The sequence below is a fragment of the Meleagris gallopavo genome, chromosome 1, assembly GCF_000146605.3.
Source record: "Meleagris gallopavo isolate NT-WF06-2002-E0010 breed Aviagen turkey brand Nicholas breeding stock chromosome 1, Turkey_5.1, whole genome shotgun sequence".
Taxonomy (NCBI): Eukaryota; Metazoa; Chordata; class Aves; order Galliformes; family Phasianidae; genus Meleagris; species Meleagris gallopavo.
In genome coordinates this window covers 62,232,785-62,260,006 of record NC_015011.2, presented here as the reverse complement: position 1 = coordinate 62,260,006, position 27,222 = coordinate 62,232,785, and the positions used below count along the sequence as shown (strand labels likewise).

Sequence of the window (27,222 nt, the reverse complement as noted above, 5' to 3'; positions counted from 1 at the left end):
TCTTTTTTTTTTTTAAGCTCACTGCTTTGCAACACAGTGCCCTGTAATTTCCCTAGGGAGGCAAGCCTGTTGTTTTGTATGCAAGTCACTTCTGAGTCCTGAGCAGTGACTGCGATGCTGTTCCCTCATTCTTCGGTGCACTCATGACTTTTAATTACCAATTTTTTTCCAACAGCAGAGAAGGCTTCATTGGGCTTTTTGTTTGCTTTGCCTTTCCTCTGAGGTCTTACCTCTCTGATATAATTAATAATGATTTAGTAATTATGTAGGCCTCTGATTAAAAGTTCCGTGACCTTGGTTGTTCCATGCTAATCAAGGGGCAGAGCTTTCAAGGTGAGAACTTTGCCTTTTAGTGAAGAGTGACCTTTTTTGTTCCCTATCCTGAGATAAGGCAGCTCCTTCCTGGAAATAGAAGATAGAGCTGCCTTATCTGGGGAAGCTGGCTGCTCTGATCTGCAAAATGCTTGCAGTGTTGACAGAGAGGAAACTTGTTCATTCTGGCAGTCTCAGCTGAGTGTGTCAAACTCATTACTTCAGCATCAGAACATCTGCATCTTTGTAGTACTGTTTTGTAGAAACTGTTGGGTTGGTAGTGTGCTTCTGAGAGTGGCAAGCCAGTTTGTACTTTGTGGAAGGTGGGTGAAAGAATTTCCCTTACTTTCTGTGGAAATAGGAATCTTTCCAGAGACAATTATTTTATCCATGTTAGTTCATCAAAGTTTCTGCTCTGAGTTGTTGCTGACATGGTAGGTGGGTATGAATTCTTCAAATGAAAATGTTCATCAAGGGCATTTGTGCAAGGGAGGTGAGCTTTTCCTCTCTTCATTTGGTGAAGGCAGCTGTGATACTGTTGTGGTTATGGTTGTAGGAAAACTATTCTAGGAAATCACTATGAGAAATTTCTGCCAAGCTGTTATTTCTCAAAATGCTTTCAGACAAACTGATTTGCTGTTGGATTTAGCTATGGCGAGTTATGTGGTGAATGGGGTACTTGGGAAAGTTCATTGTTGTGTAGAGCTTAAGAAATGTACAGGTGCAAAAAATTGGGTCAATTACAGCTGAGACCCAGAGATTCACTGGGGAAGGCACTGCAGAGTAGATCTGGCAACCCACCAGAAATTAAACCTCTGTACCTTGCTAACAGTGCACCTGGGCTGTGAGATGGAATCAATAAGAGGGCACCATCCCTGTGGGCCGTGTTCTTAAACCATGGGAGCAGAGACCCATCCTACATCCTTTGAGTGGAGAAGAGTACATGTTCTGCATGCGGAAAGCACTGACCCAGGCAGGCTCTTATTTGCAGGGCAGTACAGGTTGATGTCTTCTGTCACTCCTGTTAACAGTCTTGTTAGGACTCTTAGGAAGTCCTGTCCACTTGGTGCTGAAACCAATGTGTGAGGAGATTAAGAGGCTGCGTGTACTTTCTGGGGTTTGTGTTTTGGATTAATGGAAGCTCTTACTTTGTATATGTTAACTAAATTCATGTAATTAATCTGCAGTGGAAGCTGCAGAGAGGACCAAATTCATTGCCTGCAGCTACTGAGATTTTAATACATATAATTACTGCTAAAAACATAAATGTTGTAACAGATCCAATCTGGCATAATATCTAGATGAGTTTAACTCTTGGACATCTAAGGACAGCTATTGACATAGGTCACAGTAGGAAGAAGGACCAACTTTAACACTCGATTAATCAACGATATCTCATCTATTTATTTCTTTATTACCAGCGTTTTCTGAGTGAAAGCTTGTGTTAGAATCATGTGTTGTGGATTTTTATTTTTATTTTTTTTTACAAAAATGTTATTGTGGTAAGTACTTAAAAATGGTGATGGGTTTAGGTTTTCTGAGATGGCCCCTTGGTAAGTGAGGCCTCCCCTTTGGGATTTCTCAGTTTCTGGAGAGAGATTTTGTTGCCAGGAGATGTTAATAATCTCTAATATGTCAGCTCATTATTCAGACTGTACACTTTTGTATAACAGATTTGTGGGAAATTGCCTATCCAAGTTATCTCATTTACTGTGATAGCAGTAGAAAGAAAACAATTACTTGGTGTGGAATGTCATTATCAAGGTTGTGGTCTCCTCTGCCTATAATCATATCATAAGCTGTGCAGTATGTAAAATTTCTCACGGGCAACAGAGCCCTAAGGAAAGTTTGGGACAGGAATAACACTGAGCTATAGAGAGGGAGAGCTCTGTGAGATGTGTGCCCTGGACAGAGCTTTGACAGTGATTGCATGTCAGTCTGGATTGAAATAGAAAACACAGACAAAACCTTAATTGTGAGGTGCATTTAGGTGTTCCCTTACTTCTTCTCCATCATTAATCCAGATCGTCAGTAGTGGAAATGAATGACTAAATATCTCTGAGAGAATGTATTTGACTATAAGCATTTGATTTGGATTAAGTAATGCATTTCTGAAACGCATGTGTCAGTTAAACAGTTATATAAATTTGCAAAGAAGAGTCTTGCTGCAATCTGTGGTGTCCTTTGCTGCACACTGTGTCTTAGAGCTTCAACACCATGTTGCATTTATTCCTCTGCTGGCTGTATGGGTTTGATTTTACCAGTAGGAGAGATGTCAAGCAGGCTTCACTGTGATGGGTGTAGACCAGGAGACAGTCTCTAGCACTGAGAGTCACTTTTTCTTCAGATTCTTTCATAGAATCATTAATGTTGGAAAAGACTTCTAAGATCATCCAGTCCAACTGTCAGCCCATCCCCATATACGCAGTGACCACATCCCTCAGTGCCACATCCACATGTTTCTTGAACACCTCTAGGGGTGGTGACTCCGCCACCTCCCTGGGCAGCCTGTGCCACTGCAGCACCACTCCTCCTGAGAAGAAACGTTTCCTAATATCCAGCCTGAACCTTTGAAAGTGACAAGACCCTTGTAAAGCAACAAGTCACCCCATTATACTTTGAAGGCTTCCCAGAGGCCATCTGAGAGAAGATGCTGGTCCAGTTTAGTTTCAGACCTCTCTCCTGAGATGCCCTAGATGTAGTCATTCATTGTTATGAAGGTAAAGCAAAAATGGTGACGTAAAGGAGGGGGTGAGTGGTTTACAACTATGGGGACATGGAGCTTGGGGAAGACAAGAAAGATGCCTGCAGGTGTTGATTATTGTTGTAGAGATATGTCCAGTTAATGTGGAATTTTTGTAAATGTAGATGCTGTTTGTAAGAAACTGCTCAGTTGTTTTAGCTCTTGTGTTTTTCTAGAAGCTGAATTTGAAAGCTTGTGAAGTGGAGCTTGAGAGAGGTTCCAGAGCTATTGGAAAAGGCTGTAAGAATTGATACATGAGAAGATCAGTTCAGCATGCCTGGATGGCTGGTGGCAGCTAGCCACCCAGTACTACCATCCCACGTACTCAAGGAGGGGGAAGGGATAATGATTGTTCTGTAGGAGTCCAGATTAAGATTTTCTGAATGCTGCTAAAATCCCTAAGCTTAAAACTTCGTATGATATGAGACCAAGACTCCATTCAGATACCTTGACAGCTCTATGGGGTGACGAGGTGGGGAGCATAGTTACAGCTGTCACAGCTTGAAATGAAAATGGAGTAGTAGGAATGTGAGACTGAATGGTATTAAGTCTTTAAAAGATATTTCCATAAAAAATGAAACAAACGTGATGGACAGAATTCTTGCTCATTTCACAGAGTGCTGAAAATCTTTGTCTTTTGGACTTCCAGAGATTAAATATGTCTTTTGAAGGAGAAGAACAGAATGCTAAATTTGACTCTGCAAGGTTCTTTTTATGGCATTGTCATTGAAATGTAGTGATGGTTACTTAAGCCCCTGCTGTAAGTCTAACATCGGCTCTTCCACACCACTTTCTATCACTAGCAGTCTGTTTATCTTTGAATCCCGTTCCCCAAAAAGACACTGATCAATCTGTTCTGCTTTAAGAGATTGAAAGGCAGGCTTGAACTTGATAAGCTGTAGTCTTCTTTATGCTAACAAAGCCTTCAGCATAGTTTAAAATGAGCAATTTAAAGAAATGATTGAAGTGCTTCACCCTCAATATCTTCCTCCAAGCAGACTTAAACTTGTCACACCTAATAGTAAGTGTGCAAATAGAAGTATGTTTTAATGAATAACTGAGACACTCAGTCTAGGCATTAATGCAAAGCATTCTCAAAGCATGAGATGACTTTGCATTAGCTACAGAAAACATTCTTTGGGGAAGAAGGGCTCTTAATGCTTCATTTTATATCTGAAAACAAAATGAGGGAAAATTGTGTCCAGGCTGCTGAAGTGGCTGAAAGGAGCACGAAAGGAAGCAGAAGTCTTAGCTATAATCTCAGTTACTAAAAATAAAGAGTGGCTTAGGTGCAATCATACTAAACTGATGATATATCAGTTTGCTGTAAGTAGTTTAAAAAAAAAAAGCAAAAGTTTCAGAAGTGTTTTTCCACTCCTGAATTTGGTCTCAAGGCTGCTTTGAATAAGAAGTCAGGCAATAATTTCAAACTCTTGAGTGGATTCTCTGTATAATTCTAGGGGCCCTTCCTGGTGGTAGAATATCTAATGGAAACATGAGGCATTTTGATCAAAACAGATTGCATGTGCAGTACAAAAGACAAGTGGTAAAGAGAATCAGATAAACATTTAGCCCAATCACATGCAGATTGTATTGGTTTTCTGACTCAACTTTTATTGCTTTTGGTTTGTAATGTATCTGTAGGCTAAAATGAGTTTACTACAATCTATAGATTCCCTACAGCTCAGCTTAACTTCTGTACAATTTTTAAAGAGCTGTAATTTTAACATGAGAGTTGCCACATGTAGTGGCTGCCATTGTTTATTATTTGCTGTCTTACAAAACAGATAAAGATAATTTCAAAATCATTTACGGAAATAAAAGCTGTAGCAGGAAGACCAAAAGAAGCAAACATTAAACTCATTTGTGAAGATGTGAAATAGTTATCTTGATAAACATTGCTTTCTTTCAACAAATATTTTAAACCACTGTCAATTTGAGGTCATAGCAGTGACTAAGTTGAAGGATGGGTCATTTTGTGTACCTTAACAGCTATAAATTGGCTTAAACTTTTGTGAACTGTCCTGTAACAAAAAATATAGAGGTATAATTACCCCTTCTCTCAACCATTTTGAGAAGTGGAAACCTAAGAGCTTATAGCTCTCTGTTATTGATGTGGTTGCTTACTAAACTTTCTTCTGGAATGAAAAGGTAGCATGAAATCCAAACACCATGGAATTGTAGCGATGCTTGTAGAAGCTTATGGAGTTCAGAAATAGTCTGATCGAGGTTGTTAATGGCTGGAAATGGTAATATCCTAGAGCCTGAGAGTAGCAAATCCAGAAATAATAGTGGTGATGTTGTATCCATAGTGCTGTACAGGCATGTGAGAAAAGAATCTCACACTTACCCCTAAAATGAAAGGCTTTTCTGCATAGGAAGAGACCTAAGAGCCCTTTGAGAAATAAAGAAAAATAAATTGGCAGGAGGTGGAAATGTGATGATCTGTCTATGGTGCTTTTCTCTCAGGCATTCAGTGGAGCTGCTCAGAGAGCAGAAATGGTACTGACATCCCAGTGGTACCTTTAACTGACTAACACAGAGCACTCATGATGGAGTCTCTTAGCGTGCAAATGCTAAGTATGCTTCCCTAATACCTTTCCACAGTTCTTGTGCCCTGAGAACTTTCTCCTGAACCTACCCTAGCACAACTTCTGCCCTTCTGAAACTGCTGTTTGTGCGGACAAGCGAGCTTCTTTTCCTTGAATTGCTCTGGATGGCTGTGGTTTGGAAGGAACTAGATCAATCTATTTCATAGGATATGTAATGACTGAGATTTGTCCAATGATAAGTTATGTCTACAAACTACTAAGGCAAAAAGTTGATGTTAACAGAAATTTGGAAAAGATCTTAGGAACTTTTCCATCCAAAGAGGCATTGTCCGCCTCTACTCGACTCTTGTGAGGCCCCATCTGCAGTACTGTGTCAAGGCCTGGGGCCCCCAGTACAAGAAAGATGCAGAGCTCTTAGAGCGGGTCCAGAGTAGGGCCACTGAGATGATCAGAGGGCTGGAGCACCTCTCCTGTGAGGAAAGTTTGAGGGAACTGGGATTGTTTATCTTGGAGAAGAGAAGGCTTTGGGGAGATCTCCTTGTGGCCTTCCAATACTTGAAGGGAGCATACCAACAGGAAGGGGAATGGCTGTTTACATGGGTAGATAGTGATAGGAAAAGAGGGAATGATTTTAAACTGAGACAAGGGAGGTTTGGGTTAGATGCTAGGAGGAAGTTTTTCACACAGAGGGTGGTGACACACTGGAACAGGTTGCCCAGGAGGTTGTGGATGCCCCATCCCTGGAGGCATTCAAGGCCAGGCTGGATGTGGCTCTGGGCAGCCTGGTCTGGTGGCTGCTGACCCTGCACATAGCAGGGGGTTGAAACTGGATGATCATCATGGTCCTTTTCAACCCAGGCCATTCTGTGATTCTATGATGTGACGATTCTTCCCACTACTACCTCAAATAGGCTATAACTATTATTCCCCTCTGGAAATAACCAAGGAAGAGCAGATCTTAACAAGTTAGTGTGTGCTTCACAGCAAAAAAAAAAAAAAAAAAATACTTTACCCTTTTTTTACCTTAGTTTTGTAGCCTGCAGGTATGGCGGTATTGTCTGATTCTCCCACTCTTCCTGACACAATTGTCATGTTGTTCTTTTCTTATACAAAGTGATCGCTCTACCTTCTCAACCAGCTTCAGATGCCGGACTCTCACACATGTGTTGGAATCATTTTCTCTTCCTATGGATGAGTTTTGTCTATTCAGTCAGCCCTGAAGGAAGAGATGCAACCAAGTCACTTTGTTTTACAGGCATGACTTCCATCGGGGATCTAGTGTGGAGAAAACTGTCTGGAAAATAACACCAAGAGGCTTGAAATGTGTTTTACTGACTCCCGCCTCTATAGATGGTAGTGTGTGCACTGTGGAGAGAGTTGGGGGAGGAAACAGGAGTGCCAAAGGTCTGTTCTTCACACTTGACTGGTGGATTAAATTCTCTTTCAGCAGTCCTTCTTTTTGAGTAGCTGTGGTACTGTCAGTGGCCTTTTTCAGAATGGGGTAGGTTAGAGTTTGGGTGTAAATGCAGCTGACAGTTGAGAACAGCGCTTTTGGAGACAGCAGATCAATTTGCAGATGATAATAGAGGAGAAATAACTTGTTAATGTAAATCCTCCAAATAATCAATTTATTGAGGGAATCTACTGTGCTGTGCCATTAGAGAGAGGAGAGGAGGAAGGATTCAGAAGTAATGTGTATTAAAGAGAAACGCCAGGAGGATAATGTAGTGTCTTCTGAGTTCAATGCCATTCTTAATTTATTCAAGAATATGATCCTTATTCTGGATTAATACATATTTTTAAAAGGCAAATACGTGGTTTTATTTTACTTTAAGGAATTTAATTTTAGATCTACCATCAAGGCTGAACATAAGAAATGCTTGAGGGGCCTAAGAGGCATGACGGGACATTACTTGTAGAAAAGAAGGTAATGCTGTTGCACTTCAGCCTAGTGTTAGCGCAGCAGTAATAGCTTCTCTGGTTATCAATTAAACGTATGTCTCATGCCAGTCATTTCAGAAACGGCTTGAAACCCAACTAAAGATTTCTTGTTCTTTCTGTTGCTTTGGCCCAGTGACTAGATTTCTTCGGCTTCACTTCAACAACAACACTTTTGAAAGTGGCATCTTGGATTTTTTTGGTTCTAGACCAAACTCAGGACTTTTCTATGTGACTTTTTTGAGTGGCAGTTTGAGAAGCTCCTAACTCCTGTTGGGTTACTGAGCACTAGGCAGGACTTTTTTTGTTCTTTCTAGCATATGGACAATTTAGGAAATGAAGTAAATAACAAACCATCGCTAAAATCATACCTTTTATTATGCTTCATGCTTACTTTGTCAGCTGGGGATTAGGGATTAGTTGCTGCTGAAGGTATTGCTCTGTGAGAATATTTATTGTGTTAGTATTTTACAAATAGGGTAGACTAGCAGAATGTATGAATTTATGGTCCTGGAAGTTTTGTGGTGGAGAGGGAGGATTACTATTTGTTCTGGTATTACTGGGAAAGCCATTTCTTTGGCCGTTCTTAATGACTGTTTGCAAGTCACCACTTAGGGAAGATGAATCTTTAAGGACACTGAGGAAAATGAAATCATGTGTCTAGAATTGTTCTCAAGGTGATATCTGATCACTGAGGTGCCACAGAGCGCTTCACTGAAATGATAGAGCAGCTGTCAGACAAAGCAGAGAGGTTCTGCTTTTCAATTCAGTTACAAAAAGCCCTCTGTGTCTGGGGCCCTAAGTTTTTTGGGGAAAAGTAACCAGAAATCTCTTAGAAGTACTTTAATCACTCAGGAAAGGTGTTGGATGAAAAACTTGATTAAAAAGTTACTCTTATTTTGTGAAGCACTTAGGCTCGAATTAGCTTGTCGATGGGCGTATCGTGGAAGGTGCCTTCTGAGATGTAAGTGTGAATGCAATTGGTTATAGGAAAATGAAGAAGTAACATGAAACAGCTCCTGTTTCTGAAGTGCGAATATTTTGAAATGAAAAGCATCGTTGGCAATAAAAAAGGAAGTAAATGTTTTAAAAGAAAGAGACCCTTTTTGAAAGAGAGGGATCTGTTATGAGGAGAAGTTGAAATTGGAAGCATGGTTGAGAAAGGGAAAAGGTATAGTTAGCAGTGAGGTTTCTTAACTAGCAAAGACCTGGTAACTATTTCTGAGAAAGCAATTCTAACGTGGTTGGGCTTATTTTCTTTGTAAGACAATTTGGAGGAGAATTGGTTGTCACAGGATGGTGAGAAGGATCACTGTTGAACAGAAGCATTGAATTGCTATGGTCAGTCCATAACACCAGTCCATCAGTCCATAAGTCTCTGCTGCTCTGTCATGGTCACTCTCCACCCCTGCACCCCCACGAGCTGCCCTCTAGCAGCCCAGGCTTCTCCTGCGGCTGCTCTCCATGGACTGCAGCTCCTTCCAGCCTCATCTGCTGCTGCATCATGGGCTCCTCCATGGCTGCTGTAGTACCCGTGGGCTGCAGGGGGACAGCCTTCTTCTCTGTGGGCATCTCCTCAGGCTACATGCTCTGTGCCTGGAGTACCTCCTGCCCTCCTGCACTGTCTTCAGTGCCCACTGTTTCTCTCACGTTTCTGCACTCCTTTTCCATAGCTGCTGTTGTGCAGCAGATTTTCCCTTTCCTTAAATCTGCTGTCCCAGAGCACACCCAGCAGTGCTCGTGTCTCAGCTCTGGCAGCAATTAGGTACCTTTTGGGGCGGCTCTGATCTAACATGAGACAGTGCTGGGCTGCTCACAGAAGCCATCCTGCAGGCCCCTGCTACCAAAACCTGGCCAGGTCAGCCCAGTACAACACCTTTAAATCAGTGCAGCCTGTGTAGTAGAACCTGCAGGGATTTTTACTAAATCAGTTCTAATCATCGTTGCACAGCTGGATGTTGATTACCTTGGGCAGGAACACTGATTCAAAACTTACTCAAAAGATAGCTAAGGCGCTATCTGCAAAAGCTGGGAATAAAAAGGAACTTCCTGATCTTCTGCTACAAACCAGCCTGTCATCTTGTTCTGCATGCTTGAGATGATGTGGGCTTCCTTTCCTGTGGTGAGGAAGACTCCACAAATGTCTGCCTTGCTTCCCTACTCTATCACTGTGTTGTAGCAAGGCTGCTGTAACTCCAAGTGAGACAAACGGTGGGGAAGCTGCTGTGGGCTTGTAAGTGCTAGGCTCCTGTTATCACATTCAGATGAAGCTCAGAAGCTTCAGCCAGTTTGGGCTGGTGGCTCATGCATTTTTCTCTGACAACCCCACTTCGGAAAAGGCACACATTAGATATTTAGATCTGGAGTGATCTGTTTTCTCTGACTACTGCTGACAGGAAATGTGGAGTGAAATCCTGATTATGAGTAAAGGGCATAATGAAATTGTTTGTATAGAATCAGATATGGTGCCAGAATGAAGAGTGTGAAGGAGCTCCTTTGACACTCAGTGATTCAGAAAAAGCTGAAAGCTACTGTTTAACACACGGTCACCTGGATTCCATGCTGAAGTTTCCAGTGATTCTGTGTGGTGATGCATAATTTCTGATCTGTGAGAACAGAAAGGAAGATCTTTGGCCATTCTTACTAAAACAGGAGTTTTAGTGAGAGAAAGGAGCAAAAGAAACCTAATGTTTGTGTGCACAGTTGATTAATTTAATATTACAAGATGCCAAAACATCTTCTCAAGCTATTTGCCAAATATGATGCGTAACTTCAAGCAATGTGGAAACAAAATTCAGTGTTTTCCTTTTGACAGTCTCATAAAATTCTGTCCAAACAAGAAGCAACCTTCCTTTCAGTAGTGATTTAAAAAACCACAAACCAAACCAAACAAACAAAAAAAACCACTTAAGGCTATTACTAAAAAGATTGAACTTCAGTGAGTAAAAATTCAGAGAAATTTGCAAGGAGGAGTGAAGACTATATAGCTAACAAACCAGTTACACTACTGAAGGCATCTTCTGCCTGGTATTTCAAGACAATTTCTGTAGCTGCCATCTGGAAAACAGCTCCATAGCATTATTCAGTATTTGCTCCCGTAGTGCCAGTGGAGGAAATCAAAAGGCCACTTATAAGACTCCAGCAGAAACAGTAGAAGGAACCGTTCTTTTCTCTGGTACTTACTTTAGACAATCCTTCCCAACAGTTATCACTGAGAGGGTAGAACTTGTTGTGGTTATACATCCTAACACGTGAAAAAAGTAGTTTGATCAAAAAGCAGCTTGTATAATTAAACTAAAAGACCTACTTATGTGATTTATTTGCAAACGCAGTCTTTCAATTCAGTATGTATTTATTTTAAATAAAAGAAAGGCTGTGCACCTTGAGATCAGCCCAGGACGGGAGGCTGGAAGGTTAAGAACTTGTCTGTGGCCTTTAAGAAAAAGAGAAGGCGATTCTGGAGAGGAAAACAGTGCTGCAGTGGAGCTACATTGACAGGTCAAAATTTAAAGCAGTTTGCATTTCTGTGTAAACTTAATTCCCAGTGAATTAAGTTCTTGCTTCACCTTGTGAAGTTCCTTTTGGGTGAGAACATGACCTCTGAAGAGCGATGCAGAGTGGATCATGCTGAGGGTAACCTGAGAACCTTCATCACCCTCCAGGCTGCAAAGCTGTTTGGCATTGTGGGAGTGGGGCAATATGCGAATGCTGGAACACCTGCAAATCAGGCTTAAGGAGCAATCAAAGTGTGATAAACATTAATTAGTATAATACCCAAACCCTTAATGGAGGAAGGAACATTGATTGCACTGTCTCACTTGGGATTTCTTTCTGCCAGAGACGATGTATGATGACAGCTTCTGATTACACTTACTCAGACATGAAATAAGACTTTAAAAACCGCTTAAATATGAAGGAGAGAGAAGAGCAGAAAGCAAACAAGTTGATCTTTGAGTTGCTGAATGTGTTTGGCCTTCTGTAAAAGCATCCATTTTTGCTTTTTGCCTTCCCGACTTTTGAGGTGAACTGACACTGTGAGCTGGCTTTGAACGCTTCCCTGGATTGCTGTAAACAGTAAACATTTTAGCTACTTTTCTCTTGCCTTCTCCGTCTCAATACTGCAGTGTTGCTGGCTGCTGGGTAGAATCATTCTGTGGGAGTGGTGAGAGGGGGACTCCAGCTTCCCACAGTCCCTTTCTGGCTGTGCTGGTTGTTGCAGTAAGGCTGTTCGTAAAGAACGCTCTAGTGCCTTATAAAACATGATTCTTTGTTAACCAGCCAGGATGCACTAAGGTATTCTAGCCTAGCTCTCTTGGCTTGTTTAGGCCTTAGTGGACTCTGCACATAAGCCCTTAGTGATGGGTACCAGGGGTGATAGTTGATCACTTCAGCAACCTGAGAAGCCATGGCCACCTTCCAAAGAGATTCTTACCCAAATTGGAAGTTAGTTACTCTTTGCCACAGCCTACAAATAGTAGTAGAAAAGAATGATGAGTATTTCCTGGGACCCAGGGAAAAGTGGGCTCTCCAGCATGAGTGGAAGGATGGATACCTAGTGTCTCAGCACAAGGTGCTGAGCTGCTTTCATCATGCTCTGCTTTCATCATGGAACAATGTATTCTTTTCCGTGGGCTGCATGTGGTCTCTCCTGGCTTTGCCAGCCTTTTGGAAACCCATTGAACCTTTTCCTAGAGGTCTGATGGTATATCATTGATCAGCTGTGGTACCCTGCTGGTTTTACTGCCAGTAATTTGGATACGTGACAGCCAACAGTGTTATTCTTCACCGTTACTCTGTTTCAGCACCAGGCTCCTTGTAGAGTCTGGGGATGTACTAAATTTCAAGAACCATAAATGCTGTCCCTTGTGATTCACGCCTCCTGCAGTAACGGAGGAATTTAATAAAGCCACTCTTTGTTAGGGGAAAAAAAAAAAGGCAGCTTGACTTCTAGGCAAAAAGCCAAGGGTTTATAGAACAAATTTACAGTGTGTACCTAGAGGTTTAGAATAACAATGCCAAGCATCTTCCTGCTATCTCTCAAGACTGGAGCCGGGGCTGGGAGGAGACCAGAAGTCTGACTTGCTGTGGTGTGAACAGTCCTCATTTAAGAAAGAAAAGTCATTTAATACTTCGGATGCCTTATCCTCCTGTGCAACTTCGTTTCTCATTCTACTCTGTAATGTTCTTTCTCCTTGGTTGATCACTTACTTTTGTACTTCAGACATGAAATTGAAGTTCTTTGGTATTCCAGAGAGGTCTGCTCCCAGGCTCTGCTGGCTCACCTTTCTCATTCACCTTGATGTGGGGTTCACCTCTTCTCTCTCCTATGTCCCAAGTTTTGTCCTCTCTGTCACTTCTGGGTGATGTGTGTGCTGAACGTGGACAGCAAAGGACCTCCTTCTGCTGTGATACTTCCCTCCAGCTCAATTCTGTCTTTCTTCAAGCTGCTTTGTTCAGTCACCTTTCTGGTAACCTGTCAGCCTACCTTCAAACCTGCTCTGATTTTAATTTTTTTAATTTTTTTTTTTCTGATGCTGTCTGATCCCAAGCAAATATAGATGATAAAAATCTCAATTTTAACTTGGCACTTTGGAGTGCTTGGAGACTAAGAGGAATATGTGTTATTACCATAGCAGGTAATTGACAGGAGGCATCGTGTGTTTTTCGTGCCAAATCCCAAATTCTTCATGTCTTTTTCCCATGGGAGTAAGAGAACAATAATCTTTCCCCTCTGAGCAGGCACAGATGAAGCAGGGGAGATTTCTCTGTAGCTGCCTGAATATGAGGATTATCAGAGAAGTTATAAGGAGATAATAGGAAATGATAAACTCCATGGCTGCAGATGGGCTAGAAGATGCACAGCCTGTCAGGGCAGCGGTGAGGAGAGGGGGGGAATATTCCTGAGAACTGCTCTGGGTGCTTAGAGGGAGTCCTCTCTAAAATGGGGAAGAACATGAGGCAGCAAGGTGAGGCTTTAGGAGAAGGGAACGCTCAGCTGAAGGTGAGGGGTGCATGGGGCATGACAGTATAAAGATTTTAGAGGGACGGAGGATGTGAAAGCTTGAGTCAAAGCAGCTGAAAGATTGTCTTTAATATCTGCATAGATAAAAATAAAAGTCTCTGTGGATTAAGAGATAATCCACTAGATAGATTTAATCTGCCACATGTATTACTTCCCCAAAGAAAAGCACTGGGACGGGAAGGTTGGCTTGGCTCTGTGCCTGGGTTTTGAAGGCAGGTGAATATATTCTTTCTCCTGCAGGCCCCCTTTTCTCTTGTCCCCAGTGCAGGGGAGGGCTGTCCCTGTGCGCCTCCTGCTTCTCTGCAGCTCTGAAGTCGCATTGAATCTAACTACAGGAGCTTCTGAAGCAGAAAAGAGTACCGAGAGCAAAGTAACACAGCAGTGACTAATAAGATGGGCACAGGGTAGCTTCAGATGGTAGTGGTGTTCTCTGCTGCCTGGAAACAGGATTCTGAGGGGCAGTGACAAACCATTTTATTAACATTCACCCTTCCTGCCCATCCTGCCGTTGCCTTTCATATGAACAGCACTCGGTAACTCAATCCTTCCTAAATGGAGACTGAAGTCCAAATACAGCACTGCTTCAAAGGCTTTGCCCTGTAAATCCTTGGGTACACAGCCCTCCAGCCCTTCATGTTTCTTGTCTTTTCAAACACCACTTTGACTGTAACTTGAACTGTGCACACATAGCAGTCATACGTTCCTAGGAACCTGTGCATGTGATGGAATTTTATGGATTAGTTGGATTGAGAGTGTTTAATCATTTTGTGGCAGTTACCTTGGTCAGCAAGAAATAAAGCAATTCTGGTGTGTATTCCTTCTGTGTTGTATTCTGTGAAGGTGAATCTCAGGTGAAGGTTTTTGGCAGGTGTACTAATGTCAGACTGGCAAATCCTAGAGCAGAGATCATAGGAGAAATCACAGATCACAGGGTGCTTCTGGGAGCAGCCAAAGTGATTTGAAACCGGACAGCTTCCCCAGCTTGTGCAGGGAGCAGGCAGTCTGTCTGATAGTGCCATTCTATGGCTGACTGCAGTCATTCTTAATTAACTGGGAGTAGAAGGGAAGGATGAAGCTGTAGTTGAGTTCCTTGGGGAGGTAGAGGAAGAGGTGATACATGGGGAAGGAGTGGTGGGGCAGGTAGCGAGAGAATAAATTGCCTCCTCATTTGGCCTACTTGCATTCTGGAGTAATAAGGTGAAAAAGGGGTACTGGTTTTCAGGTCTGAGCTTGCATGAGTATTTGCTTAACGTTTCCTTTTGGAAGAGAATGGTATTCCTCATTGACCCCTGAGACCTGGATCTGAGAGTCAGCAGAATGCTGACTAAAAGTGTTTGACATTTTCTCTTTACTTTGAGCTTCCAGAAGGCTTTGCTCAGTTCTTTTAGGACAGAGGTCTACTCACAGGTGAGAGGGAAAATTACACCATTGATATGAGGGAGAGAGGCAAAGCAGAAATAAATGACCGATTTTTTTCATCTTTGGAGGAAGTAAAAATAGGCAGGTGCCCCCAGGAACAGCGCTGGGAACGAGGTCAATCAATATGATTATGAAACATGTGCAAAAGAAGCAAACTGTGAGGTGGGAAAATCGGCTGGAAAGAACAGTTGGGAAAGATTTAGGTCCTTGGGAAGCGTCTCGTGCTTTAACAAAACAAGGCAATGGGACAGCCCTGTGACACATGGAATTTGCTGCAGACAGGTGCTAGGAAATGCATGCTGAAAGGAACAACATAAGCTACTCTGAGAGCTATCAAGTATATAAACGATGTGGACTTCCTCCACTGAGACGGCGGGAGGGTGTGGGAAGGAAACCATGAACAGATTTGCACTTAGTGTTGGTACAAAATACAAGCTGTTAGGCTGTCTTTCTAGTAAAAGAATGGAGAAGTGGAGGATGCTACTGAGAGGCGGGATCTCATGAGGTTCAGTTTTGCTCAGCTCCAAAAAGAGTGGAATAGGAGTGTGCTCTCCTGCCCTGTGCACGAGGAAGGGTTTTCACGCCTTCAGAAAGAGAGGTGCAGGGTTATAAGCAAGCAGAAACACTTAAAGCTGGCTAGAGAAAGAAATGGAGGTCTTTCAGAATGAAAGAAGGTGAGCTGGCTGCTCATGCTTTTGTTTTTTCTCTAGCTGCAGCCAGCAGGAGCCTTTAGTGGAGTCCATTTTTGTACTGAGAGAGTGCATTGCACCAGGTGAAAATACTCGAAAAGACAGCTTTGGTAGAGTTGGAAAGTGCTAATGTCACCTTTGTTACTGAAAGGAATTATACAGACAGAACGAAAAAAAGAGCATAGGAGTTCTCTGCTTAAATGCAAAGGGGGACTTGGGGATGGAATTTAAAGATAAGACTGAGATTGATTTTTCCAGGCACAAAATGATCTGCTGGAGTATTATGTCTCCTGAAAGATTGTGTGGCCACAGAAATATTTTGTGATGGTTTTGCTAAAGGGATGAAGTTTCAGAACAATTGTTAGCGTTTGAGCTTGAAGTGGGACTGCACTGTAGTTATGTACAGAGGAGGAGGGTCTCTTCTGAGAAGGTTGTTGTTTGTTGATAACTGATTGTGACTTTCTTATTAGCTATATCTGCAGTGAGGCATGGGGTTTTCTTCACTCAGTTCTGACTGTGCTGTGCGAGGAGAATGTTGCACAGAAAGTCACAGACTTGTCTTGTTTCATGTTGGAGCACGTGAGAAACTCTTAATGGGACCAAGACAAGAGTATCTGACCCTGTACTATCTTGCCTTGTGAAACAGTCCAGACCACCGAGATTCACATCCTTCCCCTTGGTGTGGCTACTGGCTCTTGCCAAAAAATCTCTGGCTTTGGATTCTTATCCTTAAGCGATGTCCTTGTTCCTTAGGATCTCTCAGCGGGTGGAAACCAGCCGGGCACAGCTTCAGGCAATCAGTGAGAGAGTCACGCTTGCACAAGCAAAGATTGAGAAGATCAAGGGCAGCAAGAAGGCTATTAAGGTAGTGACTCCAATGAAGGCTGTATGGCCTCTCTCCTTCTTTCCACCTTCTATCTTTATCCTTGAAGCAAGCTCTGCAGAAAAACAGATGCTGCCCATCCATTTCTCTGTGCCTTGCTGCTGAGCAGCAGTTGTGATGAGAATCCCCCTTCTGACAAGGCCAGTTAATGATTCTTAAACCCACAGACTACCCAGCTCCTGGCCATACAAGGCCTATATAAGTTGTTGCCTTAGCTACTACCTTTGAAATAAAACAGCTTTGTGCTTTGCTATGCCCAACACCCTCTCATTTCGTGTTCTTACAATCTTGCATTGAATAGAAGCTGGTGATAGAGAGCCTCCCCTCCAGTGCATGTTTATCTGTGTGAACTGTGTAAAATTGGTGGAAGTCTTCCTTTTACCATTCCTGCTGTATTTAATACAGTGTTTCCAGTTCCCTTCCTGCACTTTGGAAGCCTTTCTGGCTCCTTTTATTTACAGAGAGAATTTTTTGACACTTCAACTTTCAAAATTGATGGCCCTTGTGATGGTTTCTGTAGAAAAAGCCCTTAAGAGCCTGTTAACTCCAAGGCTCTCCATTCCCACAGGCAGCACAGATCATGTGCCTTAATCTACTCACGTGTTTCTGCAGCAGAAGATTGCTTAGTTGCTGGGATTTTGAAATCCCTCCTTGTCTCTCCTCAGGTTTTTTCCAGTGCCAAGTATCCTGCCCCTGAACGGCTGCAGGAATACTGTTCGATTTTTGCTGGTGCGGAAGACCCAGCTAAACAGAAATGGCCAAGACACAAGATTCAGAGCAAGCACCGAATGCTGGATGAAAAATCCTTGCAGGTAAGGAGGAGGAGAAAAGACCATGAGATGATTAAGAAAAGAGAAGGCTCCTTGATGAAGTAGACCAGAGTTTTATGTATAGGTGGGGACCTGAACAGCTGTTGTGTGCAGCAGGTAGTGTTGAAGGAGATGGTGTTGTCAAGTTCTTTTCTTGTTTGTGTACTGAGTGACGGGGAGATGCTTCTTAGGATGGTCTGAGAAGTGATAGGTTTGATGCAAAGGGACACCCCAACAGTTTGGGTCAAAGTCTCCTTGCCTGGATTGGAAAGGAGAGAGAACAAGTTGGTATCTGTAAAGGTTACTGCATGTGTGCTGTGCCAGGAGTAGCAGATGTGCTCTTCCTGGCAGGCCAGGGTTCAAACTGTCAGCTTCCCTGCTCTCTTCCCCTTAAGAGACTTGCTTCCACATCCTTGTATGCCTTGGCCCAAAAATAAACCTGCCACTGAATGTTTTATCACACTAAACCTTCCTGAGTTTTAATGGAGATGAGGTCTCTGTACAGTGAGGTAGTTATGAATATTTCAGCCGGATCGGGAAGTGGAGTTGCTGGCCAAATGGACAGCTGGCACACTTGAGCAGGGTTTGTGCATCCTTCAAGGCCTGGCAGTTGCCCAGGGCACAGCTGCATGGGACCTGCTGTTGGCCAGCTGGGGCAAGCCAACTTCTGTTGTGCTGGCTGTCTGATGGCCCCATCCCATCAGACAGCTTGCAGGGAGCAGAGGTACACAGGCATTAGCAAGGGAGGGATGCTGATGTACAGCCCCTCACACAGGGAGGTGACTGAAAAGAGAATCAACTGGTAGAGGCTCCATAAAGAGCAAATGGCGTGCCCATTCGACTTGCCTGCTGGTAAGCTCTGCATGCTCTTCTTTGCAGCCTATGTCACTCACCTGCAGTGCCACCCTTCCCCTCTCCCAGGCGATCTCTGTTCCATTGCAGAGTTCTGCTCTCCATGATCAAGGCTGCCATCACCACAGGAACTTTTGCAGACTCCAGTGGATGTTTGTGCTTCTTCCCTCCTCCTGTGACTCAGTTCTCCCTTTGGACTGTTTCTTTTTTGGGAGGGCCTGCGGCTTTATCACCCACAACTCTTTTTTGGGGTAGGACAGTGCTGTGCTGACAACTGGCTTATGAAAGATAGAAGGAGCTGCAGGAGTGGCAGCTGCTGTGCAGTGGGTCTCAGTGTGGTCCGAACGCTGTCCAGGGGGACAGGGCCTTCTTATCCACAGCTGAGCATGAGCCTGATGTGCCTTGCAATAATGAAATGTGGCAGAGAGAAGTCTAATGTTTGCATTTATACCCTCCTCAATTATTCAGGGCTTTCAGCAGAGGCTCACTGCCTGTTTTCACTTCTAATGAGGGCCTCTTTGCTGGGAGCAGTCACAGTGGCCTTTGCTAACTTCACACACACAGGCATACACACACCCTGCCAGGAAAGCAAGCTCTGCTCCTGTCATTTTGAGGGTAAGTAATGGCAGCCTGTGCTGAGTGCTTAGGGTTTGTGCTCTGGGGCAAAAGCATTTGAGTTAGAACTGTATGTGTGCATTTATTTTAAAAAATGCTTCCCTTCTGGGAAATTCTCTTTTGCCCTCCATTCCACAAGCAAATGAAGACTCAGCTGGTGAGAGGACAGAGGCATAGGTTGGTAACGTAAGTGCTGACAGATAAGAACACTGGAAGTGGGGTCCTTGTGTTAAGGCTGACTCACTTGCTTTGCACTTGGCTGCGTTAGCAGCTAGGCACTGTTAAATGTGATCGAGCTGCAGGCTTTTACGGCTTCTGAGGTGCTGGGCACTGTCTTTGTGGGTGGGATGTGTCTGAGTGCTGAGGTACCCTTCTGGAGGCTGGAAAACAGGGTTTTCCACTGGACTGTGGGAAACACGGTCCATCTGGGGCGAGGGAGAGGTCCAAGTGAAAGTTGCAGGTTACTGGAGATACCTCATTTGACTTCAGCAGTGTCAGTAACCTGAGCTGCCCTGTGAGCTCTGCAGAGTCCACCATAGGTGGAGGCAGGCACTTTCTAACCTTTAACTGCATTTCCAGCTAGCCTCCATTCGCATGAGAGAGAAGGGGGTTTCAGATGCATCACTCCAATTCTCATCATAAGTTTGTGTGTTAATTAAACCTAAGAACCAGTGTGACTTGTATATTGTTAATCATAGGCTCTTAGAGAGAAAAGTTTCTGGAAGTGCATCACACACGATCCTTCTAGGTGCCAAATCACCACGTTCAGGTGTTGAAACATTCAAACACACTCCACGACTTCAGTACGTTGTGGCTGCTGAACCTTTGGCTTATGGTCTTGCTGTCACTTTAAGAAAACTCATTCTTAAATGATGTGTCAACTTGCAGAGTTCACAGTTGCAGGATATTATTGATGACAGGTACCTATTCTAAATATCAAAACAGATCTAGATATTTCAAGGCTTGCACTTTGATGGCAATTAAATTAAAAGGATTTACATTTCAGAGTAATACACTTGGTGCTTTTATAACTGCCTTAGATTAGACTTATAAGTAAATGTAGGTAATGGTTGGTTTCTTGCTCCACCCTTAAAGTGACGCACAGCCTTCCAATGCTAATTGAAATCTACAAAGAAAGAAGTAAAAAAATATATATTTGACTCGAGGGCTAAGTGTGTGTGAACAGTCTGCAGAAACGTCAGTACTCCCTCATGCTTAAAAAATTAAACGCTGCAAAATGAATATTAATGACCAAAAAGAACCTTTATTTCTGAATCTCTGATTCTAGAGTCTCTAAATAACAATTTCCTCGTGTATTTTTGCCTATTTGCTGCTGCAGAAATGCAAGGTGTTTATTTCAGTGTATTTTTCACAAGTTAGAATCTGTTATTTGGAGGAAACAAAAATCAAAACCTCTTAGTCTTTTCCCACAGCATTTGTAGACTCAGAGCACCATACAAACTTGTAGTGGATTTGCTGAGCTGTGACTAAGCCATTTCCCAAGATTTCTGACTACCCAATTCAAATCTGAAATTTCCATCAGTGGAAATTGCTTATGTTGCTGAGCTGCGGTCTTAAAACTGAACCAGCAATGGTCTCCAATTCCCTCCTGCAAGTACAAAGTACATCTGGTGATGCTGGAAGTAGCGAGGCAGTAGAAGGCTGTGGGCAGCACCAGGAGCTGTATCAGCATGGAGCCGTGAGGCTGCTGCTTGTCCCAGTTTGACTGAAGAAGGAGTTGTGAAGGTGCTGAGGAGGGATGTGGGGAGGGGTCTAGGATGAGAGTTTGCTGTTTTATAGGCTTTCTCTGGGTTCAGGGACAAATTCCTTTCCTCTCTGTAGTGCTGTGCATGCAGCAGTGTGTTGTGGTCACTGAACATCATCCCCCCAGAGCATCTGGCAGTGGATGCTGTCATGCTAGCTGAAACACTGGTCTGATCTGGGATGGCAATTCCTGTGCTCTATAAAAGTCAAGCAGTTCAGATGCAATAAGTTCTTTTCTAAAGGGAGTTCTATATATTATGCATGAAGTTTTAGAACCAAGAGAGAGGAGATTTCAGTTCATTAGAGTTGAATACTCCTGCAAATCCCTCAGGCTTTGCAAAACCATCTGGCACGTTCCACCCTTCTGCCTGATCTCTTGCCTAGTGAAGGCATGCAATTTTTCCCTAACCTTCCTTTGCCTTCTCTGCATACCCACCAGTGGGATCACCTCTCCTAAAACATCAGGTGAGGGCAGAAAAGGGGAGGTCACAGAGATGTTTGGGGGCTCTGCTTGCATGAAAATGTCCAGTATCTCCCAGCTGGAGACACTATAGTAAATGCCTAGTTCAGATAGAGATGCTCAATCCTTCCCACTGGTTATAAGAACACAAATGGCTGTTTATTTTGATGGATTCTTGCCATTGAAACACCAACAGCATAACCCATCTGTGGCACCAAAAGCATATTCCATGGGCCTGAACGGATGAGATTCATCACATGGGGTTGCAGTGTTGTCCACCTGCTTTCTTGCTCAAAGGGAGGTAGAGAAGAAGTAGGATTCTCAGCCTTGGTAGTGGAACCATTAGTGTGGGTTTTGGTGGCTGGGGAGAGCTGTCCCACTGGGTTTTTCTTTTAGTGTTTTGCTACCCATTATCTGTCTTCTTGCAGGAGAAGCTCAAGTACTTCCCTGTGTGTGTGAACACCAAAATTCACCAGGAAGATGATGCAGAAGAAGGTCTTGGCAGCCTCCCAAGGAACATCAGCTCCCTCAGCTCCCTGCTGCTCTTCAACACCACAGAGAACCTGTGAGTTGGCTCAGGACTGTGCTGGCCACCTGTCTCTGCTTGTTCTCAGAGGAGCTATCCCTGCCCCAGGGCAGCTGTGCTGCTTGCTTTCCTAGGGATCTTGTTTAGTAGACTCCTGATGGGACAGGTTTTGGTAGCTCCCAGCTAGCAACCCTTTCTCACTCACTCTGACCTATGGGTGGAATCCTCCACTTACCTGCTTTCAACTCAGCTTAACACTTCCTTATTTTTTTCTGTCTTCCTCCTGTAAGTTCTCACCAGCCTTGAGAGCTGCTGTCACTTGTCCTCAGGTACTGCTCTTTCTCCTGATGGCTCCTCACAGCAAAACTTAACCACTGTCACTGCTTTAATGTCTCCATTGCCACACACACTGCACTGCACTTCCCTTTCCCATCAGACTTTGCCTCATGGTTCTTCCTTCTGCCTACACTGAAGATCTTGTTTAAGTCCTAGTTGAGGTGTTGGACCTCTTCTTTCTTCATAAGCCACTGATTATTTCCCCTCTTTTTCTTTCCTCCTTCCCCTTGGTTAATAAGGCACCTGGAGAGACTGTTGTCTTGCTGAGGGTTTTGAGGCAGTCTCAGGCCGGAAAGTGGGAGGTGAGCTAGGTAATGGTGGCAGCATGGTAGGACTTTGCTGCAGGATGAATGCATGTGCTGGAAGGGTGGAGAACAACTAGGCTCCAGGTTGTAGAGGAGTGAGGCTAAAAAGAGCTAAAAGGAGATTGAGGGAGGGCCCAACATGTTCCACCTGCTTGGGCAAGTTGGGAGCTCTCCTTCAAGTCCTTATTGACTAACACTGTTTGTTGAGGTGGCCTCGCTGAAGTGCTTGCCTTCTGCCCTAGATACAAGAAGTATGTTTTCCTGGATCCACTAGCTGGAGCAGTAACCAAGACCCATGTGGCTCTGGAAACAGAGACAGAAGAGAAGCTCTTTGATGCTCCTCTCTCCATCACTGAAAGGGGACAGCTGGACCGGCAGGTGAGATGTAGCTGAGGGGATGCAGTTGCTTCCCAGTCAAGAGTATGGACCGTAGGGTGGAAGACAGTAGAGGAATGCCCCCACATGGCTGCAGGGTTACTTGCTTATCAGAAAGACCTTGCCTATTTTTGTGCCTGCAGTCCTGATTTGGGCTTAATGGATGAGATGAAGCCTTCAAACTTGGCAGGCTCTCTTCTCAGTCATTTGCTGGATGGCGTGAGAAGTGTCATGTAACATGATTCACCTTGCTGCTAGACCTCAAAGTTATAGAGGAGTTTGGAGACTCCATCACTTGATCATCTGTCTCCCGTGTGCTAACTCCGGTAGAGGAATGGGTGTGAGGTGCCATGGCTGGAAGGTGCCTGAGAGAAGACTTGTGCCCCATTGTTCCTGCTGGACAGGGCCACTTGCTAATGAAAATGGGAAGGCCAACCAGCCTGAACAAAGGGGTGTGATGCTCGGTGTGGATATGAGGTAGGCGGGGCACCAGTCAATGCTACCTCCGCATGACTGACCTTGTAACAAACACCCTGTAGTGGCTCTGCCTAGGGCTTTATTGGTGTATAGTTGAACATGTGGTTTGAGTCTGGAGAAAGGAGGCTAGGTGCTTGTTGGGTCAGACTGGAGGAGAAAGCACTGTATTTAGCAAACAAGAGCACAGACTTGTATGGACAGCTGAGGGCCAGCCACTGCAGCAAGGCCCAGCCTCGACCGCCACCCAGGCTGTTCTCTGCAGTGCCCCTGCTTGCTGCAAGGAAAAGGAATGCCTTCACTGCACTATCTTTTTATTTTATGTTTCTTTTAGGTAGCTGAAAATTACTTCTATGTGCCAGATCTGGGTCAGGTTCCTGAGATCGATGTGCCATCCTACCTGCCAGACCTACCTGGCATTGCTGCAGATCTCATGTACAGCGCTGACCTGGGCCCTGGCATTGCACCATCCGCTCCAAGCAGTGCTATTCCAGAGCTACCCACTTTCAGCACTGAGTCAGTGGAGCCTTCACAAGCAGGTATTTCCAATCACCATTACCAGGACCCTGTGAAGGATGAAGTGGGGAGGGGTGCACTGAAAGAAGATGGAGAGAGGGCACTAAGTCCCTTAGTTTAGAGGTCAGAAGGGTGCATTTGGGTCTGAGTCAAAGCTGCAGCCTGCTCAAGTGCTGGCCAGAATCCGGGCCCCTCGCCTCAAGTGACTGCAGGGGCAAAAGAGCAATGTGAAGGGAGGGACTGGCCTCAGGTCAGCAAGGTAGGAATCCCTTGGGTGAGCTGGACAGGTCCAGTGGAATGGAGCTGGGAAACACAGTGAATCTCAGCCCTTGCCTTGGTCATATCTGCTGTAAGGGATGCTGCACAGGGTGAAAGCACTGTGATGCATGGTGCATGCTTGAGGGCATGGAACGCTCTCAGCTGAAGCTCTGAGATTGATGTCTTCTGAGACTGTTCAGATGCAACTTCTTTCATCTTTCAGACCTTCAGGATCCTGGGCTCTTGCCACCTCCCCCGCCACCTCCTCCCCCACCTCCTCCTGTTACACCAACTATTGTGCCTCCCCCACCACCCCTGCCACAACCTACAGCCCCCTCTGAACCAGCCCGGACAGCAAGTGAGGACAGCAGCAAGACTGTGCCTGCAGGTAAGAGCTGCACACCTCCACCTGCTTCACCAGCAGAATCTAATTCAACTCCCTAGCTTCAGCTCATGCCCTCAGTGCACTTCTAGAATGGCCTCTTGGCAGAGGAGGGAAGCTGCTCCTGCCTGTCTGTGGGGCTACAGGCCTTCAGTTTCATCTGGGCAGGCCTCTTGCTGGCTGAGCTGAGTGTGAGCCTGTGATTGAAAGTGTCTGTGTCAGTCCCAAAAAGAAGATGGCAGGACATCAGCAGCACTTTCTGTGGGGATTCAGGTGAGCTTGCAGCTGTACTTGGGGCTGATGCCTGTCCTTCCTTTCCCTGCAGCTTCAGTCCAGGGAGCCCCAAAGGAGGTGGTGAACCCCTCAACTGGGCGTGCCAGTCTCCTGGAATCCATTCGCCAGGCTGGGGGCATTGGGAAGGCCAACCTCCGCAGCGTCAAGGAGAGGAAGCTGGAGAAGAAGAAGCAAAAGGAACAAGAACAAGGTGATGAGGCTCTTACACAAACCTGGTCTTCCTTTCTCTCTGCCCCGGGCTGAGATGTAGGTCTGGAGGCAGACTGGCATCCAGGAGCACAAGGACTATACAGAGCAGAGAGAGGTCTCAGTATTTCCATTTAAACAGTGCTCTATGGACTCAGTACACTACATCTGCCAGGCAAGCATGAATGTTCTTGGTGGGGACACACTGTCTTAGGACATGCTTAGAAGTTCACAGGTGCTACATGAGGGGACAGTCAAAGGAATCCCTGGAGCCAAGAGAGGGACAGAGTTGAGCTGGTTTGAGCACGTTGGTTTGGATGGCTGTTGAGGGTATTGAAACAGTTGATTTGGCAGAATGGGACTGCAGATGCCCAAGCCCTCTTGTTTCTGGAGCAATTCCACACTTAGACTGCCCCAGAAAATGTTGTTACCCCATCATGGCTGGCTTCCTGGGCTGTATTGGGAAGGGAGGATATGGATGTGATATGAGGCTGAAGACTATATTATTTTTCCTTACTCTGAAAAGATTATTCCAACAAAATGTGTTTACCTTACTGCTAGGCTCAGACTGACTTTTCCTTCTCATATGACTCTTGGGGTTTTGCTCTGTTTCAGTGAGAGCTACAGGACAAGGTGGAGATCTGATGTCAGACCTCTTCAACAAGCTGGTGCTGAGGCGCAAAGGTACTGTCACACAGGGTGGGCTGCTCCATCCCTCTAGAAAGGAGGTAGAGCTTTTTCAGGCATCTCAGTTGTCAGCCACAGCCCTAGAATCAGGGGCAGGCTCCTTCCAGGGTCTGTGTGCCACGACATGGCTGGGAGTGCATTTACAGGGGGATATCTGGGTAACCTCCCATTTCATGATCAGCTGGAGATACCAGAGGGAGATTGTGTGCCCAAGGCAGATAATGGGCTCTGAAAACTGCCAGTGAAGGGCTCTGCAGGGTGAGGGTGAGACAGCAGTATTCATTAGAATTTCATCAGTGCCATGGGAGCCGGTCCCCTCGCTCACCCTCAGAGCATCTGTGTTGCCCACTGAGGGAGGGCAGGGGAGGGCATGGACCTGCTCAGGTGGAGCTTTTCTGAAAAAAGTCCTTTCAGGGAGCTGTGGTGCCATTTAAGCACATCTGCAGTTCTGCTTCATTGGTTCAGCTGGCTGCTGAAGGCACAGTGCCACAAGGCATGTGTTTCACTTCATCTTCACTAAGCTTGCGTGTTCTCTAGGCCCCAGGTGCCACTCACTGGAGCTTTTCCTTCCCTCCCAGGTATTTCAGGGAAAGGGCCAGGAGCCTCAGGAAATCCTGATGCTCCTGGCAGTCCTGCTGGTGCCTTTGCTCGTATATCAGACTCGATACCACCCCTCCCACCCCCACAACAGCCCCCGGGTGAAGAGGATGAGGATGACTGGGAGTCATAGATGGTAGCAGTTGTGCATCAGCATGAATCCCAGGACTCGAACTATGCACCTTTGAGTCACCAGTCTGGAAGGATCTACAGAAGGTGGGCTCTGGCATGGGAGGGAGCTCTCATTTCTTCTGGAAGAGGAGCAGCAGGAACTAACCACAACCAAATTGTTACCAATGAGGGGTTTTCTTCTGCTGTCCGCTGGTCTCCACCCCAAATACTACAATCCAGCTCAAATCCTGCTGCAGCTCACAATGAATCAATAAATCCTGCCTTAGCTGGAGGGGAGTAGGCAGCTTGCACTCAGAGGATCAGAACAAGTATTGTTCCTGATTTAAAGGGCCCTTGGTCTTGCCTAATGTGACTGGTGATGACTGCAGGAGCATTCCTGGCAGGCAAACAGTCCTTGCCTCATTTGTCTCTGCTGCGTGCTTGCTGAAGTTCATGTTTGTTTAGATGTTGCAAGTTCTGAGTCCTTGAAGATGAGGCTGGATAGTGGTGAGTGAATGAAAGTGGAAGAGAGTGTCTTTCTGACCCTTCAGAGAAAAGTCTAATTACTGGTGCCTCTGTACTTGATGGTTTCTTTCTGTCCTTGCCTTGTGGCAATTCTTTGGCTGTTGCTTTCTGAAAAATTGCAATAAAGCTGAAGGAGGTCCTTGCAGCCTTCACTCTGGTAAAGTAGGGAAATGTGCTCAATAAAGGGTAGCTTAAGGGAAAGCCCATCTGTCTACTCTCAGCTCAAGCTGAGGCTAACCTTACACCAGCACCACCAACCACACAGGGCAGGAGGGCACCAGCTGTCTAAAAGCCCCCTACTCCAGCTGGTGATTTCAGTGAGTTTCAGGCAGAGCTTAGCCAGAGTGGGAGTTCTGTGAAGGGGCAGAAGGGGCAGGGGACTCAGAGTAGAAGTTTGTCAGAAGCAGCTGTGTTTTCCCCTTTGTTCCTTGGGCCTGTTAACACAGAGGGAGCAGGTACCAGCTCCATATCTAAATTTAATGAAGAAAGCACTTGAGAAGAGCCTTAAGAGGTAGCATCCAGTTGCTGAAACCGGCAAGGAGGCAAAACAACCTCTTTGACCAGCCTTGTTTGTGATGACAGAAAGAGCTGA

At 44.9% G+C, this 27,222-nt stretch overlaps 2 protein-coding genes across 3 annotated transcripts in view; one reads left to right on the top strand and one right to left on the bottom strand.

Moving 5' to 3' along the window:
- Nucleotides 1–27,222, bottom strand: part of LOC100542571 (zinc finger protein OZF-like) — a 1,148,434-nt gene that overhangs the window by 11,386 nt on the left and 1,109,826 nt on the right. The window lies entirely within an intron of this gene.
- Nucleotides 16,397–26,795, top strand: WASHC1 (WASH complex subunit 1). Its single transcript, XM_010714326.3, has 9 exons — nucleotides 16,397–16,540; nucleotides 17,224–17,370; nucleotides 21,487–21,623; nucleotides 22,468–22,603; nucleotides 23,409–23,613; nucleotides 24,072–24,236; nucleotides 24,556–24,714; nucleotides 25,326–25,394; nucleotides 25,976–26,795. Exons 1-9 carry the CDS (start codon nucleotides 16,412–16,414, stop codon nucleotides 26,125–26,127), a joined length of 1,299 nt encoding a protein of 432 aa, XP_010712628.1. The 5' UTR covers nucleotides 16,397–16,411; the 3' UTR covers nucleotides 26,128–26,795.

What these genes read in the sequence shown, in the direction of transcription:
- WASHC1 (XM_010714326.3), top strand. Translation starts at nt 16,412, where the DNA reads ATGTCCTTGTTCCTTAGGATCTCTCAGCGGGTGGAAACCAGCCGGGCA. An exon ending in TTCAACACCACAGAGAACCT is followed by an intron (nt 21,624 to 22,467) that starts GTGAGTTGGCTC and finishes CTTCTGCCCTAG; the next exon opens with ATACAAGAAGTATGTTTTCC. An exon ending in GCTGGTGCTGAGGCGCAAAG is followed by an intron (nt 25,395 to 25,975) that starts GTACTGTCACAC and finishes CTTCCCTCCCAG; the next exon opens with GTATTTCAGGGAAAGGGCCA.